This window comes from Amblyraja radiata, chromosome 1, assembly GCF_010909765.2.
Source record: "Amblyraja radiata isolate CabotCenter1 chromosome 1, sAmbRad1.1.pri, whole genome shotgun sequence".
NCBI lineage: Eukaryota > Metazoa > Chordata > Chondrichthyes > Rajiformes > Rajidae > Amblyraja > Amblyraja radiata.
Genome location: NC_045956.1, coordinates 105,516,831 through 105,534,668, shown reverse-complemented (window position 1 = coordinate 105,534,668; position 17,838 = coordinate 105,516,831). Strand labels below are relative to the sequence as shown.

The following is a 17,838-nucleotide window of genomic DNA, read 5'->3' as shown; positions in this document are numbered from 1 at the left end:
AGTTCTCCAACATATTTGCTATGTTCACTGCCTACCTCTGTACTGCTTTACTCAGATGAGCCCAATTCTTAATTATATGGAGAAAGTGCTGGAGAACGCAACAGCATCTGTGGAGGAGCTGGACAGGCAACGTTTCAGGTCAGGATGACCCAACCCAAACATCTCCTGTCCTTTCCATCCCACTGACTACTTCCAGCAATTTGTTTTTTGCTCAGAATTCCATCTGCAGTTTCTTGTGTCTCCATTATATCAGAATTGAATTACTCTCCTGCTCTTCCCTTGAGTAGTGCATTCTCAAGCTGGCTGCGAATGTAATATCTGTAAGTTTTGCTTCTGTTGGGTTTCATGATTTTTAGGACAAATTACAGAGTGAGAACTGTCAACAAACGATAGAAACAAAATGCTGGAGTAACTCAGCGGGTCAGGCAGCATCTCTGGAGAAAAGGAATGGGTGACGTTCAGGTTGAAACCCTTCTAATCAACAAAACCTCATTTATTAACAATAACAAGTTCCTAACTAATAGCAGAGACAGGTGTAAACAGAGCCTTGAATGTCATACCACATGGTGCACTCAGATCTTAAAGGCACTTCTATATACCAGAGTTGGTGCAATTTTCCTGCTGCTGAACTCTTACGCGGAAATAGTTGATTAAATGAGACTTAGATAGAGCTGAGGTATGAACCAGAAAAATGTCCAATCAGCTTTGCATATTGATCTGTCATTCCTGCATTGGTTTATTAGCACCCTTGACAACTGACTGTTCAGTTCCACATCTGATATAATTTTGAAATCAAAAAGACAAATGCCATGCCCAAAAACAAACATATGCTCCTGATAGACATTATGTGCTGTCATTTTTTTCCAGGCTCCTGTTTAAATGTTCTTGACTTTCTCTCTAAACTCCTCTATGTCTACAAACTCTAAACAGCTTCAATTTGGGCCTTGCCCAGACCTACAGTCTGTAGCCACAAGCACTTTCTCCTCATCTACCCCCCTGATGCCTAGTTTGGGCCTAGGTGCCACTTTATAATTTAAAAAAATATATGAAGGAAATTGGCTGGACCAAAACAATTATTAGCACCTCCCTTCCACACCAGGGCAGCAATTTATGGCACTTGACCCTCTCAGCGGATGGTGATTAACAAAAGGGAAGTCAAGTTGAGAAGTTAAAAGGGGGATTCCACAGTCAAGAGCAAATGGACTAAGCCAGAGTGGTGTTCGGCAGGGTTTCATGGGGTTGGCCAGGTTTAGAAGATTCTAACATTGCTGAGGGGGCAGTGAGACATCCACAGTGTGTGTGAAGATTGAAGAAGACATTGTGATTTGTGTTAGGTTCACTGTACAGAATAGAGGCAAACTTAACGATGAGATGATATATGGTCAGTGGCTCCTCTCCGGTTAAAAAGGGTAGTGAGATTATACAGAATCTAGCTCTATTTTTAGACACAACATGCTGGAGTAATTCAGGTGGTCAGGCAGCATCTCTGGAGAAAAAGAATAGGGGACGTTTTGTGTCAGAACCCTTTTTCAGACCATATTTTATTCTCCAGAGATACTACCTCACCCATTGAGTTACTCCAGCATTTTGTGTCTATCTTTGGAATAAACTAACATCCTTCTTAGATATATTTAATTTTAGACCGTTCCAGAGAGATAGGTGATGCTGAAAGGCAGGAGGCAGAGTTTGGTGAATCTTCTGAAGCCAATGGCTTTAGCCTCCAATATATAATGAGACATAATTTCTATCCATCCACCAGTGGATGTCGGGTAAGCAACCAGGCAACTTAGAGGCGGTCAAGGCATGTGTTGAGGTTGAGAAGGGCATTGTGGAAAATAACATTGTGTTTTAGATGATGTTGCTGAGGGGCAGTGAGACATCCACAGTGTGTGAGTGAAGATTGAAGAAGATATTGTGATTTGTGTTAGGTTCACAGTACAGAATAGTAATAAGAGAATTTTCAAAACCTGGCCACAAGGCACCCTACTTTTGAAGCAACTGATTACAAAGTAATAAAAAATACTACAAATACTTCAAAAACATTAGAGTAAATTAAAATATATTAAGCACTTTTTTATTTCTACAAGGCAGCTGGCAGTGGATAAATGACAATTGTATCTCCTTCAATTTAGAATGCTGTGGGATGATTTGATCAATTTTCATGGTATTAAGGGGAATAATCAAGGTATTGGAAGAGAAAACATTTTTGCATTGGCAATGCAAGGAAATTTACTGGAAGAAGGGGACTTTCCAAGCTCATCAGAAATTCATGTGAAACATTTCCTCAAATTTGGAATGTTTTTTCCTACTGGTAACCAATCAGGGCAATTGTCTAAATCTGAGATTAATATAGTTTTGTTAAATAAAAGTTTTGGGAGGCATGTGGGGATGGTGCCATTATGGAACTGATGACATAGTAACCAAAATCGGATTGAGTGATGGATGGGATTTGAAGAGCTAATTGGCCTGATCATGTTCCTGAATACCAATGTTGCTAATTGTCATGAGCATGACTTCCTTAGTTGCGGTATGATGATGGGTGGTCATTAAGTAAACACCCATTCATAGGTTATGTTTAACTGTCATGGATGATTATATTCACAGTTTTGATATTTTCGTAAAGGTGGTCGAAAGAATATTGCTTTAGCCAATATTTTGACTACTCGACAGATTGTATTAAACTAAATGTACGCCATCTGCATTGATGTAAGTAAATATTTGCCTATAAATGTAAGGAGCAGCAGGTAGGGAGGTGCTAATAAGAACTGCCATTTGAAAGAAAGCACATTTTCCCTGTTCCCAAGTTATAACAAAAAAAATCACACAACTGACACTACATAATTTCAACAGATTTTTTTTGATAAATGTGAATTTATATATCTAAACCGAGAAATACTGTAGATAAAAGCTTTTTTAATTATACTTTGTCGTGGTTACAATGGAAATGTGGTAATTTTACAGTGAGACCAACAATGATTGAAAGTGACATCTACGTGAACAGCATTGGACCAGTTGATGCGATTAATATGGTGAGTCAATCAGTCCCTGTGTGTTGTATATGGTTGACTGTGTACCAATATTACTTTTTATTAGCTTTGTTATTCAGTTGTCAGTGATGTGCCAGGAGCTAAACTATAACTTTTGTTTTGCTCATTAATTTACTGGGTCACTAAATTAATTCAAATTTACTGACTGAAATGCTCCCATAATATCCTGCATAACAGATACTAGAAAGGACGAAATTGGCAGATTATTGCATGCATTATCACTGGTTTACAGTGAATTTACCAATGGCAGTCTTTTCAACCAATTAAGTCTTTTTTTTAACAGTTGTATCCCAATTATATTACAGGCCAAAATGTCACAGAAAAAAACATAGTTTAGGAAGAAAAGTCACAGAAAAAAACATAGTTTAGGAAGAAAAGTCACTTTATCTGTAGGTTTGCTTTTATTTGTTAGTTAGTCGTCAGAGTCAGACAACATCAATTGACTTGCAGAATTTGATGGGCCTTAAGTATTGCAAATTAAACCTGAAGCAGGCACTGAAACATTTCTGATGAGTCATATAAGAATTCAGTCTTTTGATCATCAATCAGAATGATCCATTAAAAAGGAACATATTTCATATAAATGTACAAGGTTATTGGATTGAATTTTGGAAGTGCACTCCATCCATCGTTATTCTTCCTGCTTGAGATTTCCCTTGGGTAGATTCCCTTTGATGGAGAATATATATATTTAAGCATCAATCATTTTAGATTTGCCCATCTCCAATGACCAAACGACTACAAACTTCAGCTTTTCCATCTTAATTACATCAACTAAATTGATGATGAGAATTTTCGTTGATTTAGTCAATCTAATAGCATCTAAACTTGGACCAGAGATGCTGCCTAACCCACTGAGTTACTCCAGCACTTTGTATCTAAAATTATATTCACTTCTCTGAAGCTCACAAACAGTAATATTTTCTGTACATTGTTCTGTGATTATAATAATAGTGTAGATAATTTGCTTTAATTCTCCTTTTGGGGGGTGTGGGCTGAGCTGACAAGGTCAGCATTTATTGCCCTTTCCTAATTGTTCTCAATAAGATTGTGGTGAGCTAACTTCAGGATTTGATGTGGTCCTTCTCGTGAAGATACAAAGATACTCCCACAATAATGTTGGGGAGTGGATTGCACAATTTAGACACAGTGTGGCGGCTCCCAAGAGTCGTTCCACCCCAACTATCAAACCCCTCGACACGGGAATGGTTGATCCCTTAGCTAGAGGGATAATAGGCAAGGGTTTGGGTGCCATCTTCCTCTTGCGGACTTCTCTGATGACAAGAAGGACATTATTAAAGGTACCTCCCGAAACACCTGGCTACTCGCTTTCATTTCGGGACTTTAGCCCCACATTGGTGACCTCTGACGCTGCATTATCGTCATGATGGAGACAACCGCCCATCCTTCCACCTCAAAGGCTGACCCAGCCCTGTCTCTCGACGCGGTTTCGGTGAAGTTACCCACCTTCTGGACTGCCCGGCTGCACATCTGGTTTCAACAGGCAGAGGGAGCCGTGAAGGGGGGCGCCCTCGAGGCCGAGGTTGGCCAACCAGCACTGGCTGGTCGATGTCTTGATGCGCGCCATGTCCGGGCGCTCCTCCAGGAGTTCGGTCTACCTCACCGGCATTTCGACCATCTCCACGTGGACATTGTGGGGCCTTTCCCGCCATCCCGGGGCATTACCCACCTCCTCACGATGGTGGACCGCTTCACGCGGTGGCCGGATGCCATACCACTGGCCGACACGTCAACGGCTACGTGCGCTCGTGTGTTGTCCGCGCACTGGAATGCTCACTTTGGGGTGCCGGTGCACATCCCCTCGGACCGGGGGCCATAGTTCACCTCCGAGCTGTGGTCGGCCATGGCTCGCTTGTTGGGTGTGCGGCTGCACCACACCACGGCCTATCACCCGCAAGCTAACGGCCTGGTGGAGAGGTTCCACCGGCAGCTCAAGGCAGCGCTGAAGGCGCGACTCTCCGACCCGGACTGGATGAACGAGTTGCCGTGGGTCATGCTGGGCATCCGGACTGCTCCTAAAGAGGACTTGGCCTCATCCTCAGCGGAGCTCGTTTACGGGTCGCCACTCATGGTGCTCGGGGAGTTTGTGCCGTCGGCGTCGGGGCAGCAGGGAACGCTCTCATCCACTCTGAAGCGCCTTCGCGAGCAGGTTGGCAGGCTCGCACCCGTCCCGATGTCCCACCATTAGACATTTCGCCCGCACATGCCATCAGCCCTCCGGGACTGCCCCTACGTTTTCCTGCGCCGTGATGCCCACCGGACACCATTCCAGAGGCCGTACGAGGGCCCATTCCAGGTGCAGGAGCACGGACAGATGACCTTTGTGTTGGACATGGGGGGTCGGCCGGAGGCCGTGTCAATTTACCGGTTGAAGCCAGCACATCTGGACATTGACCAGCCGGTGCTGGTTGCCCAACCTCGGCCTCGAGGGCGCCCCCCCTTCACGGATCCCTCTGCCTGTCAATCCACCTGTCCTTCCGCCGGTCCCTCAACCCGTCCCTCCACTTGTCCCTCCACCTGTACAACCGCCAGCCCCTCGGTCGGCTGACTTCCGTACGCGGTCTGGCCGGGTTGTACGCCCACCGGTGTGTTTCATGCCTCCGGTTCTGGGGGGTCCTGTGGCGGCTCCCAAGGGTCGGGCCATGACAACTATCAAACCCCTCGGCACGGGAATGGTTGAGTCCAGAGGCGGCCCTTAGCTAGAGGGATAAAAGGCTTGGGTGCCATCTTCCTCTTGCGGACTTCTCTGATGACAAGAAGGACATTATTAAAGGTACCTCCTGAAACACCTGGCACCTCGCTTTCATTTCGGGATTTTCGCCCCACAACAGCAACAATGAAGAAATGGTAATAGATCTCCCTATCAAAATGGCATGCAATGGAGGGGGAATCTGGAGGTGGTGGTGCTTCTGTGTTGTACTTGTTGGTTGAGCTCATGGATAAGGGAGGTACTGTCAGGGTGGCCCAGGTGAGTAACTGGGGTATTTTTCTTCTTGCGTATGATGTGCACAGCCTAAAGTTGTAGGTCAAGGGTAGACATCCTGGCCAGGACAGCATCAGTAGTTGGGTGGATGGCTTTGATGCCACCAGGGAAAAGCCTCAGTGGGCAGTCATTCACGATGTTTGGGATGATCTGGTCTGGATGTCCGCAGTCGCAAGCAGGGCTGTCTGTCATCCCCCACTTATGCAGGTGATGGGCTGTTCTTGCATGGAGGGTGCGGATTCTGTTCAGGTTTAGCCATTGATTGCGATGGAGGTCAAATCCCGGTGATTTCACTGTGGGGTCTGTAATGACCTCTCCGTTGTTGGTGTTGGCATCTTTCCAGGCTCTGCACCACTCAGTTTGGAGTCAAAGTCTTCCAGGGATTTCTGAAGACCAGAAGGGTTTGTGGGACTTCAGGCACATGTTGGGTAGATTGTTCAAGTCAACATGGATGGGAAGGTCAGGATTAGCCTCGATGGTGCACCAATCTTTCAACATCCTCTCCCTTCTGCATATGCTGGGAGGGGTGATATGAGAGAGGACAGGGACCCACAGCAAAGGTGTTGACTTAAGCGTCCCTGTGATGACCCACATTACAGAGTTAAGGACAGTGTCAACTTGTTTGGTGTGGCAGCTATTAGCCCAAGCTGTTGAGCAAAACTTGGCTGTTGAGTAGACTAGGGCTGAGCTTACAGTACGGAGGGTGTGTGCATTGGATCCCGAGCTGTTGCCTGCAGGTTTCCTGATGATGTTGACCCTTGCTTTCAGTTTATCAGCCACCCTCTTCAGGTGTTCATGATAGGTGAGGGTGCGATCAGGGTGACTCCGAGGTACTTGGGGAATCCTTCATTCTTCACTGGCTTACCACAAAAGGACACTCGGAGCTTTGCATTGGTGAGCCGAATGCTGAGGTGAAAGCCAATGACAGTTGTCTTAGATGGGTGGGGCGAAGTCGCCAGAAGGTGAACTACATGACTTACTACCCGACGTGCACAAACAAATAGTAACTGGTGTGTAATCTATAGACAGTACGCACTGCAGCCATGGTGCCCTGATGGTCCGCAGAAGGAATGTTTAGAGTGAAGGAAGGAAGGAAACATCTAAATATTATTTCTCAATCTCATTGGAGAAAATGAGGTTTCCACTCAGTTGCCCATCATTTTGATAGGGAGATATATCACTGTTTCTACACTATTGTGAGTCCGAGGACACTGACCAACTGAAAACCTGCGGAAATATCCGAAAAATGATTGACCTCCATCAATGTCCTTTGTGCGAGTTATGACCAACCATCGTAGTGTTTTCCCTTTGATGCCTGTTGGTATGAACATTGAATTCTCCAGTTTCAAGTAATAACCCTCGTACCCCCTCTGTCTTTCCTGTGTTACCAACCTCCCCACCCAGTTCTCCCACTATCTCCCCCCCCCCCCCCACCCCACCCCCCCGTCATCAGATCATCATAAGATCATAAGTGAAAGGAATAGAATTAGGCCATTCGGCCCATCAATACTCCGCTATTCAATCATGTCTGATCTATCCCTCTTAAACCCATTCTCCTGCCTTTTCCCCAAAACCTCTGACACCTGCACTAATCAAAAATCTATCGAATCTCTGCCTTAAAATGTTCCACTTACTTTGCCTCCACAGTGGGAAAGAATTCCACATGTTCACCAGTCATGCTGCTCCTTTCCTTTCCTCGTATACTCATCTCCCATCCACGTGTCCTTCATTTCCCTTTTATCCCTGAACTCCCCCCTCCCTCTATCCCTTCCACCTATATCCCTCCTTCTGACTTTACATGTGCCAGGAGCTACTGGTTGTGGATCTACTGATTCTGACTGTTCATCTACTGATTGTGGATGATCAGCCATGATCACATTGAATGGCGGTGCTGGCTCGAGGGGCCGAATGGCCTACTCCTGCACCTATTGTCTATTGTCTATTGTTTATTGTCTATATAAGTCTGACTTTACAGTTCACTCCAAACCTTATCTTATACCCATTTGTCTTCGTTGTCACTTATGCCACCCCATCTTCCAATCCAATCCACCTCACCTGTATCCACCTATCACTTCCCAGTCTTTGCCCTCCTCTCCTTTCCACTTTACTCTGCCTGACTGTAATCAGTCTGAAGAAGGGACTTGACCTGAAACATGACCTGCCCATTTCCTCCTCAGATGCTGTCTGATCCGCTGAGTCCATTGAGCATTTTAATGCTTTGCTCAAGATTCCAGCTTCTGCAGTTCCTGTTGTCTTCACATGACTGGAATGTTTTCTTATCCCATCTCCAATGCTCTCTGCTGTTTCCTTGTGATTATGATGTTGCAATGCTGTCAAGGGCAATTACTCTCACCTCACCCCTGGAATTCAGTTTATTAGTCTATGTTGAGACAATAACCGTGATAACTTCTGGAGCTGAATGGTTCTGGAGAACCCCACGCTGGATATTAGTGAGCAGTTTATTGAAAACTCGTGTTGTTAAATCACCATTCCAGAACAATTAAGTTGGGTGGCAATGAATCAGAATGGATTTGTCTTGTTTAGACGAACCTAAACAATTTTGCATGTTTCTGGATAGATGCCAATGTTGTAATTGTACTGAGCAGCTTGGCTATAGGGGTGGTTAATTTGGAAGCACAGTTATTCAGTACCTCATGTGCAAAGCTCCCTGGTCCCATTGCCTTGACCATCTCCAATCCTTTCTGCTGTGTCTTGATAGATCCTGAAATGAATGGAATCAGCTGAAATCTGCCTTCTATGTAGAAACATCAGGAGGAAGCTGAGTTGATTGTCAATTCAGCACTTTTTGATGAATATACTCCACGGTTTAATGGTTGGCCAGCAGCAGAGGAACTATAATTTGTTGGGATATTCTGGCCATTATTGTACTGCAGCCACTAACAATTGTTCTAACTTGCCTCTGAAATAATTGGGTAATTTTCAGTATCAGACTGAACATACAAACAGTTTGTTGGATCATTTTTAATAGATATGATTCTCAATGATGGGATCGGTCATGGGAAAATAGAATACTTCAATGAATCATCCTTATTTATCTACTCGGGCCTGTGAGGATTTTGCTCTCATGCATGTGAGATTGCTCCTCTCGTGTGTGAAGCCATTCTAAACAAAGCACAGGCATATCATGGTACAGCAGCTAGAATGATCCCCTGACGCTAACTAAGTCTGTTGCTGCCCTGAATGCATCCATTGGAATTCTACAGAGAAAGGAGCTCACTCCATTAATGCCATATTGGTGGAAATATTTGTTGTAAGTTTCCTAATGCCATCTATTGGTATGCATCTCAGTTTGAAAATGCAATTGTCTAGATTTCTTGTGCACTGCATAATTAATTGCAAGGTATTAGCTGAATTATTCTAGTGCTCCAGAGGGATGTGTGCTGTGTTGTTTTAGTTTTAAAACAATAGCTCTGACACTGAATCAATTTGATAATGCGTTCAGTTTTTACAAACGATAATGAGAGAGCAATAAAAATTAATTTAAGTATATTATAAAATCCCAAAATAATACCACAAACACCTCCAGGAAAATCGTCTGACCAATTATGCATTTTACAAAGTGTAACTGGATAAGTTAGGGTGAAGAGATTATTGAAACAAGGAACTGCAGACGCTGGTTCTCCAGAGATGCTGCCTGACCCGCTCAGTTACTCCAGCATTATGCATATTTCTTTTTGAAGAGATTGGTGTTTGTTTAGTGTTGTCGCAATGAACCCAGAAAAGCATTTTCTTTGTTTTTCATTTACAGGAGGTGAGAGTCACTGCCAGCATATTTTGCTCGGCTCCAATTGGCCTTAAAATAGTTGTGTTGAAGCCCCTTCAAGAACCAGCCCCCTCAGTTGTTTAGTGAAGATATTCACAGAATGTTGTTGAATAGGGATTCCAGTAATTAGATCAGCAACATTGAAGGAGCATGTTTTATTTTCAGATCTTGATATTCAGTGGCACAGAAACAATTTAGTTGTTTGATCTTTCCTAAGAATCAACCCTATTTATCCTTCCAACTGTACGAGATTTTAGATTTATACGATACTGGTGAAGATGCCTCAGTGAATTGCTGCATTTCATTATATAGATACGACACATTGCAGTTATACTGTTCTGGTGGTGGATGGGTGAAACAATTAAGTTAGAGAATTAGTTGCTGACCAAGGCAATAATTGGTGCCTGGAACATGCTGTCAGGGGAGGTGGTAGAAGCTGACGCAGAAGCAGAAGAAACTTTTGAATAGGCTCATGGATATGCAGGGAATGGAGGGATATGGATTATGGGCAGGCAGATCTTTGTATCATGTTTGGCACAGACATTTTGGGCCGAAGGGCATGTTCCTGTGGTCTATTGTTCTAAGTTCTATCAGAGCAATGGTTATGAGGCATTTAGACAGACACATGAACAGGAAAGGACCAATAGGATACAAACCATGTGCAAGCAGATGGGATTGGTTAGACTGGCATTATCATTGGCACAGGCATGGTAGGTCGAAGGCCTGTTTTATGTTTTAGATTCTGTTCTAAATGTACATTGTAGGAGAATATAGAATCCCAAGTGTTTAACTCAAGAAAGGCCTGAAATAGCAAGCTTGACAAAGGTGTTTTGTAGTTTGCAAAATGCGCTACAGCAAACAGAATAAATATGTTATTTTCTTCCAAGGAATAGATATAGAAACCAATTATGAATCCTGCAGTAGAAGGGTAAAAGGGCAGATTGAAAGCAATGAGATGCGTGATCGGATTGACGAAAGTCTGTGGGGATATCATCAGCACTCCATTAGCAGGAGTTGTGTCATCTTTACATAGAATATTTTTGCTGCAGGGACATTCCAAGTGTCTTATATGTCCACCATTTGCCATCATTGAAGTCATTATAGAAATATCAGGTGCTCTGTCTTGCCATTAATTTGACCATATAAACTGCCATCCTGAGCAGCATTTAGTTAACAAAGGATAGCTTAAGGGTGAGAAAATTCAAGGGTCAAGGTCTTCCAATATGCCTCACATTTCAGTGCTACTATTTGTCAATCAGACTGTCAAGACCGGGGTTCATTTTTTTTCATTTTAAAAGGCTATATATGTTATAAATAACACTTTCAGTTACAGATTGCTGTTAGCTTTATCCTTGTTGTATAAAGCTGTATGTGTTCTATCTGATGCACTGTAGTTTTGAACATTGCATTACTTTTACGCACATTAAAATAATTATGTTGTAATACACCTTAAATTCAGCAATTGTGGATGATAGGTTTGAAATGTCCTTCCTTTGTATGCTATGAACTTCTGTATGCTGAACCATACATTATTCACCACAACTTAAGGAGCAACAACACTGATGGGCAGCTGAATATTAACTGTCCAGATGGTGAGAGTACAGATGGCCCACACTCTCTCTGCGACTGAACATAATGTGTTTGCTGGAGTTTAAGAGACCTGCTTTGGAATTATGCTGACTTCTTTGCTTTCAGAAGTTGTATCCATTGTAACTAGCACAGATGGCAAAGAACATCTCCTGACACGCGTGCCAACCAGCTGCATCTGTTTCATTATGCACTTCCCACTCTGATCTATGTGAAAGCGGAGCGTTGGGATGTTAAAGGTCCCTCATTCCACCCTCTTTGTTATCTGTAATGATGAAAAAAATGAGCTGAAAAATCCCATATCAAAATCCCCATCACAGCTGTTAGAACTCTCACTAGGGAAACTCACAGGGATATGTTTTGATCATCCGTGCACTTTTGGTCTGAGTGTTTGCCTGAAAGGCACACAGGTCCTTATGCAGCACTAATCCTCTGTGTAATGCCCTTTGAGGGTGCCATGTGAACTATGTCACCCCCCCCTTTCTGCATGATATCTGCATTAAACAGAGCAGTGGGCAATATAGAGTTTGTTATAGGTTCAGATAATCTCTCATTCAGTTCAATGCCCAGATAGCAACCAGGCAGGAATGGCTACTGCAGTCTGAGTCCAGGATAATGGACCTCCTATTGAAAATCATTAATGGTATATTTGCATAAACATTGAATTTCAACTAAAAGATGTTACACTGCAGAGTACCAGGCTCTTGATGTCTGCAGCTGGTAAATTCTGGGCAGTAGTGACCTGAATTATGGACAACACAATGCATGCCCTCAATCAGTGAAAGTTGCAAAGCATATTTTCTGATAAAGTTAAGGTCACTAAGGTTTTATTTTGACATACCCATGAAGATTTTAATCCCTAGTTGTAAAAGCCCCATGGTTTCATTTCCACAAATTCCACCTCAACTTGATCTGCTTACATGCTTCATAAGTCAGCTATATCCATTTTCTGAATCTGCTGACCTATCTAGCACAGATAGAGCACCAACCAACCATGTTTGGTATTGGGTCCTCAGGACTTCAAGATTCACCTGTGAAGAATATCGGAAGGTAACCCTGAACTAAACGTGTTTCAGAAGAATTTACTCAATTACGGGCTAATAATGGGAAAAAAGCTCATACTTAAATTCTGGAAAAATGCGCCCACACCAACAATAAAAATGTGGATATCAAATATGTTTGAAACACTACATTTGGAAGAGATGAGATTCCTCTTAGCAGGCAAAGCAGACCAATTCTAAAATACGTGGTCTACGTTTTTGGAACTATTACAAGCATGAGGTGCAATAGTAATTTAAAAAATAAATAAATAAATAAATAAATAAATGGTACCAGGATCTGGCAACAAAAACAGACTTGGTTGGTAGTCCCCTTTCTGCGGAGTTTAATGTTATAATAGAGCGATTGTTTCTCCTTTCTTTTTCCTTCTTTTCTAGGGTCTACTTTCTTTCTTTACTTCCTTCTCTAACTTCTTTTCTAAGGGGCTTTCTTTTCTCAACACTCTCTTGCACAATAAAAAAAAAAAAAATTAAATTAAAAAAAATTAAATTAAAAAAAGATTCACCTGTGAAAAGAATAAGCAACTTAGAAGAAAAATCATCTGTCACAGACCAAACTTATGATTTTATTTGATTTTCTATGAAAATCTTTTCTCTTTTCACTTGCGTTCACAAACCTGTATGTCTTTGTAATGTGGGAGAAAACTGGAGCACCTCGAGAAAACCCACACGGTCACAGAGAGAATGTACAAACTCTGGACAGCACCCATAGTCAGCATCGAACCCGGGTTTCTGGATCTGTAAGTCAGTAGCACTTTCGCTACATTACTGTGCTGCCCTTCTCTGTCACCATTCCAGAGACAAATCACCCCAACTTCGATCATTGAGGCATATGGATGATTGCTGACTCCAAACCTTTTTTTAACTGATGTGTATGAGATTGTGAGCTTTATGCTAAGGACCCAGAAGGCTATGATCCTTCAGCAGTTTCCCACTGCCATACAACACCCTGCTCTGACACCCAAGATCCATAATGACATTTCAATTTAAGAACTTATATCTCTGGAGCCATTTTGCAAATAAATTCACCATTGATGCCAGTTCCCCAGCCTCACGTTTGGCTACCACTGGAAAAGGGCCTTGAAATAACAAGAACTCAAACCCATCAAAAAGCCTGGAGGACACTAAGGAGGACACAAACAATCTTCCTGACATAGTAGTGGCCAGAGGATCTGGGGTGACAGAGGAACTGATGGAAATCCACATTAGTTGGATACTGAGTTGGATGATCAGCCATGATCATATTGAATGTCGATGCAGGCTCGAAGGGCCGAATGGCCTACTCCTGCACCTATTTTCTATGTTTCTATTAGGCGGGAAAAGGTGGTGGATAGACTGATGGGACTGAAGGCTGATAAATACTCAGGGCCTGATGGTCTGCATCCCAGGGTACTTAAGGGAGTGGCTCTAGAAATCGTGGATGCATTGGTGATAATTTTCCAATGTTCTATAGACTCGGGATCAGTTCCTGTGGATTGGAGGGTAGCTAATGTTATCCCACTTTTAAGAAAGGCGGGAGAGAGAAAACAGGAAATTATAGACCAGTTAGCCTGACATCGGTGGTGGGGAAGGTGCTGGAGTCAATTATAAAAGATGAGATAGCCTCACATTTGGATAGCAGTAACAGGATTGGTCCGAGTCAGCATGGATTTATGAAGGGGAAATCATGCTTGACTAATCTTCTGGTATTTTTTGAAGATGTAACTAGGAAAATGGACAAGGGAGAGCCAGTGGATGTAGTGTACCTGGACTTTCAGAAAGCATTTGATTTGGTCCCACATAGGAGATTAGTGGGCAACATTAGGGCACATAGTATTGGGGGTAGAGTGCTGACATGGATAGAGAAGTGGTTGGCAGACAGGAAACAAAGAGTAGGGATTAACGGGTCCCTTTCAGAATAGCAGGCAGTGACTAGTGGGGTACCACAAGGCTCGGTGCTGGGACCGCAGCCATTTACAATATACATCAATGATTTGGATGAAGGGATTCAAAGTAACATTCGCAAATTTGCTGATGACTCAAAGCTGGGTGGCAGTGTGAACTGTGAGGAGGATGCTATGAGAATGCAGGGTGACTTGGACAGGTTGGGGGAGTGAGCAGATGCATGGCAGATGAAGTTTAATGCGGATAAATGTGAGGTTATCCACTTTGGTAGCAAAAACAGGAAGGCAGATTACTATCTAAATGGCGTCAAGTTGGGAAAAGGGGAAGTACAACGGGATCTGGGGTCTTTGTACATCAGTCTATGAAAGTAAGCAAGCAGGTACAGCAGGCAGTGAAGAAAGTGAATGGCATGTTGGCCTTTATAACAAGAGGAATCGAATATAGGAGCAAAGTGGTCCTTCTGCAGTTGTACAGAGCCCTAGTGAGACCACACCCAGAGTATTGGGTGCAGTTTTGGACCCCTAATTTGAGGAAGGACATTCTTGTTATTGAGGGAGTGCAGCGTAGGTTTACAAGGTTAATTCCCGGGATGGCGGGACTGTCATATGCTGAGAGAATGGAGCAGCTGGGCTTGTACACTCTGGAGTTTAGAAGGATGAGATGGGATATCATTGAAACATATAAGATTGTTAAGGGGTTGAGGAAACTGAATTGAGGAAACACTTTTTCTCACAGAGAGTGGTGAGTCTGTGGAATTCTCTGCCTCAGAGGGCGGTGGAGGCAGGTTCTCTGGATGCTTTCAAGAGAGAGCTAGATAGGGCTCTTAAAAATAGCGGAGTCAGGGGATATGGAGAGAAGGCAGGAATGGCGTACTGATTGGGGATGATCAGCCATGATCACATTGAATGGCGGTGCTGGCTCGAAGGGCAAAATGGCCTACTCCTGCACCTATTGTCTATTGTCTTAGAGTCTTCCTTCCTGTGCACTAAGGAGCATCTCAAAGCCATGGAGAAGTAAAACCAACACTGCAGCCACGAAACCCTCCAAATCCATGGGTAGGTTAGGTCTAGTTTAGTTTAGAGATACAGTGTAGAAACAGGCCCTTTGGCCCAGTGAGTCCATGCCGACCAGCAATTCCTGCACACTGACGCTATCCTACACACTAGGAATAATTTACAAGTTTACCTACAAACCTGTACATCTTTGGAGTGTGGGAGGAAAGATCTTGGAGAGATCCCACGCAGGTCACGGGGAGAACGTACAAACTCTACAGACAACACCTTTATCCAATCTCTGGCGCTGTAAGGCAGAGGCTCTACCACTACCCCACCATACCGCCAATGTTATGGACCAATATTGTGGTTGTCTTCTTGTACAGCATTCTCGGAATCAAAGCTCTGACCATATTTAACCAGTGGGCTGGCCATATCACCCACATGCTGAGAGACTCCAGAAAGTAGCACCAGAATGTTCCAAGAATATCCTTGAAGCTCCAGCGAAAAATTATCTTATTTGCACTAACTCTTGTGAATCCGTGAGTTGAAAACGCACAATCTAGCAGAGATCCATTTAGGAAGGCTCAAAGCAAATTGTGTCTCTATGTCAGGAGCACGTGGAGGACAGGAGAAAGCAGTGCAAGGAGCCCACTGTAATCCAATCACCCACTTGCTCAACCGTCCCATGAAGCTCCAGACGTCCCATCAGTAGCAGATCCAGCAGATCCCATAGAAGACATTAGAACCTGCAGGAATGGAGTGGAAGCAATGATCCTGTACACAATAGGATTGCCTGAAGATAAAAAGTTGGGAAGATGTGCGAATTGCATATAATGTTAAGTAACTGAGTGGTACATGGTGCAGTAAACAGAGTCTGAAGCTCCTGCTGCTCATGCTGTTAAGGTTACGTTAACAGGCCACGACAACAAGCAAAATGTCATTGACCACTTTGTGGCACTGCATCCATATCCCAATGCCATTATCCATGGCATGTCCACTACAGCTCATTCCTTCCATAGTTTCCTAATGATATGGTTGGAGACCCTCCTTGTGCTTGGTAGATATTAGCCAACTCTCCATTCGAGCTGCTCAACACAGGTAATATCAGGAAATCCCAGAGTCCAGTTTCTGTCATATTGTTTATTTCTTCAGTGTCTCCTGAAGTCAGAATGAGTTCCAGAAGGCCCACCAGCAACAACTGTTGCCACCGTGTGTTTCCCATTTAAGAGATTTTGTCTAATTTAATAAAGCACATGCTGTTTTTTAAGGGGTGGTTTCGGCAGATTAATCATCTGGATGTCTTCACCTGCTTCCGAGGCCCTCCGCTGAGCTTACTCTTTCTTGATCCTTTTCAAAGGTTGTTCAAATATAGCTGCTGGCAAAGTGTGATTAAGTATGACTCAGTATTTGATCTCACTACCCACCATCTCCTTCCGCCTCCTAACTTCAGGATGTGCTTGTCCTACATTCCACACGATTTGCAGTGAAACAATAAGATCAGAAGCTCAGCCAGCACTGATGATGGTCGGGCACTTCATCACTATTCCCCTTTAATTACATGCAAAAATTTGAGGGAAATATGAATCAAAGCACCACTGGGAATGAGATTAATGTTACACGGTCATAAGTGATTGGGGCAGAATTAGGCCATTCGGCCCATCAAGTCTACTCCCCCATTCATTCATAGTTGATCTATCTCTCCCTTCTAACCCCATTCTCTCGCCTTCTCCCCATAATCCCTGGCACCCGTACTAAACGTCCCTTTCACCATTTGCACTCACACAATGTTTTCTTTAAGAATCGCCACCCTTTCACTTTGACAAGTTTGATAAGCCTTTTTCATGTTTATTTCTCTTAAAAATAAGTTGATATCTTCCCAGAATTTGGCAGTAGCTACACCATTGCTTGGAGACGCTAATTGATTAAAAGTTAGTTGTTGATCAATAGTTTTCCCTGTGTAATTATTGCAAAATGTAAAATACAAAAACAGTATTATCAGAAATATTGTAACTGCTGCAATATTTTACATATTGGTAAAAGATGGATTGACTGTTATTGATCAGTCATCTCCAAAGACCATTTTGCCTTTCACAAAATTGCACATTACATTTGCAGTATACACTGTACTGTGCTTGTATTTAGTTTAGAGATACATTGCGGAAACAGGCCCTTCAGCCCACAGAGTCCGCATCGCCCAGCAATCCCTGCACAATAACACTGCATACACACACTAGGGACAATTTACACTTATACCAAGCCAATTAACCTACAAACCTGTACGTCTTTGGAATGTGGGAGGAAACCAAAGATCTCAGAGAAAAAACACGCGGTCACGAGGAGGATGTACAAACTCCGTACAGACAGCACCCATAGTCAGGATCAAACCCGGGTCTCCGGCGCTCTAAACACTGTAAGGCAGCAACTCTACCTCTGCGCCACCGTGTCGCAGTGGTAGATAATTGCTATCCCAGGGAAATGC

At 43.4% G+C, this 17,838-nt stretch overlaps 1 protein-coding gene across 1 annotated transcript in view; it reads left to right on the top strand.

Annotated features, from left to right (window-relative positions):
- Positions 1 to 17,838, top strand: part of gabrg1 (gamma-aminobutyric acid type A receptor subunit gamma1) — a 152,539-nt gene that overhangs the window by 70,232 nt on the left and 64,469 nt on the right. Inside the window, exon 3 of the mRNA XM_033028027.1 lies at positions 2,962 to 3,029. Coding sequence (XP_032883918.1) covers positions 2,962 to 3,029 — 68 coding nt within the window. The remainder of the gene's footprint in view (positions 1 to 2,961; positions 3,030 to 17,838) is intronic.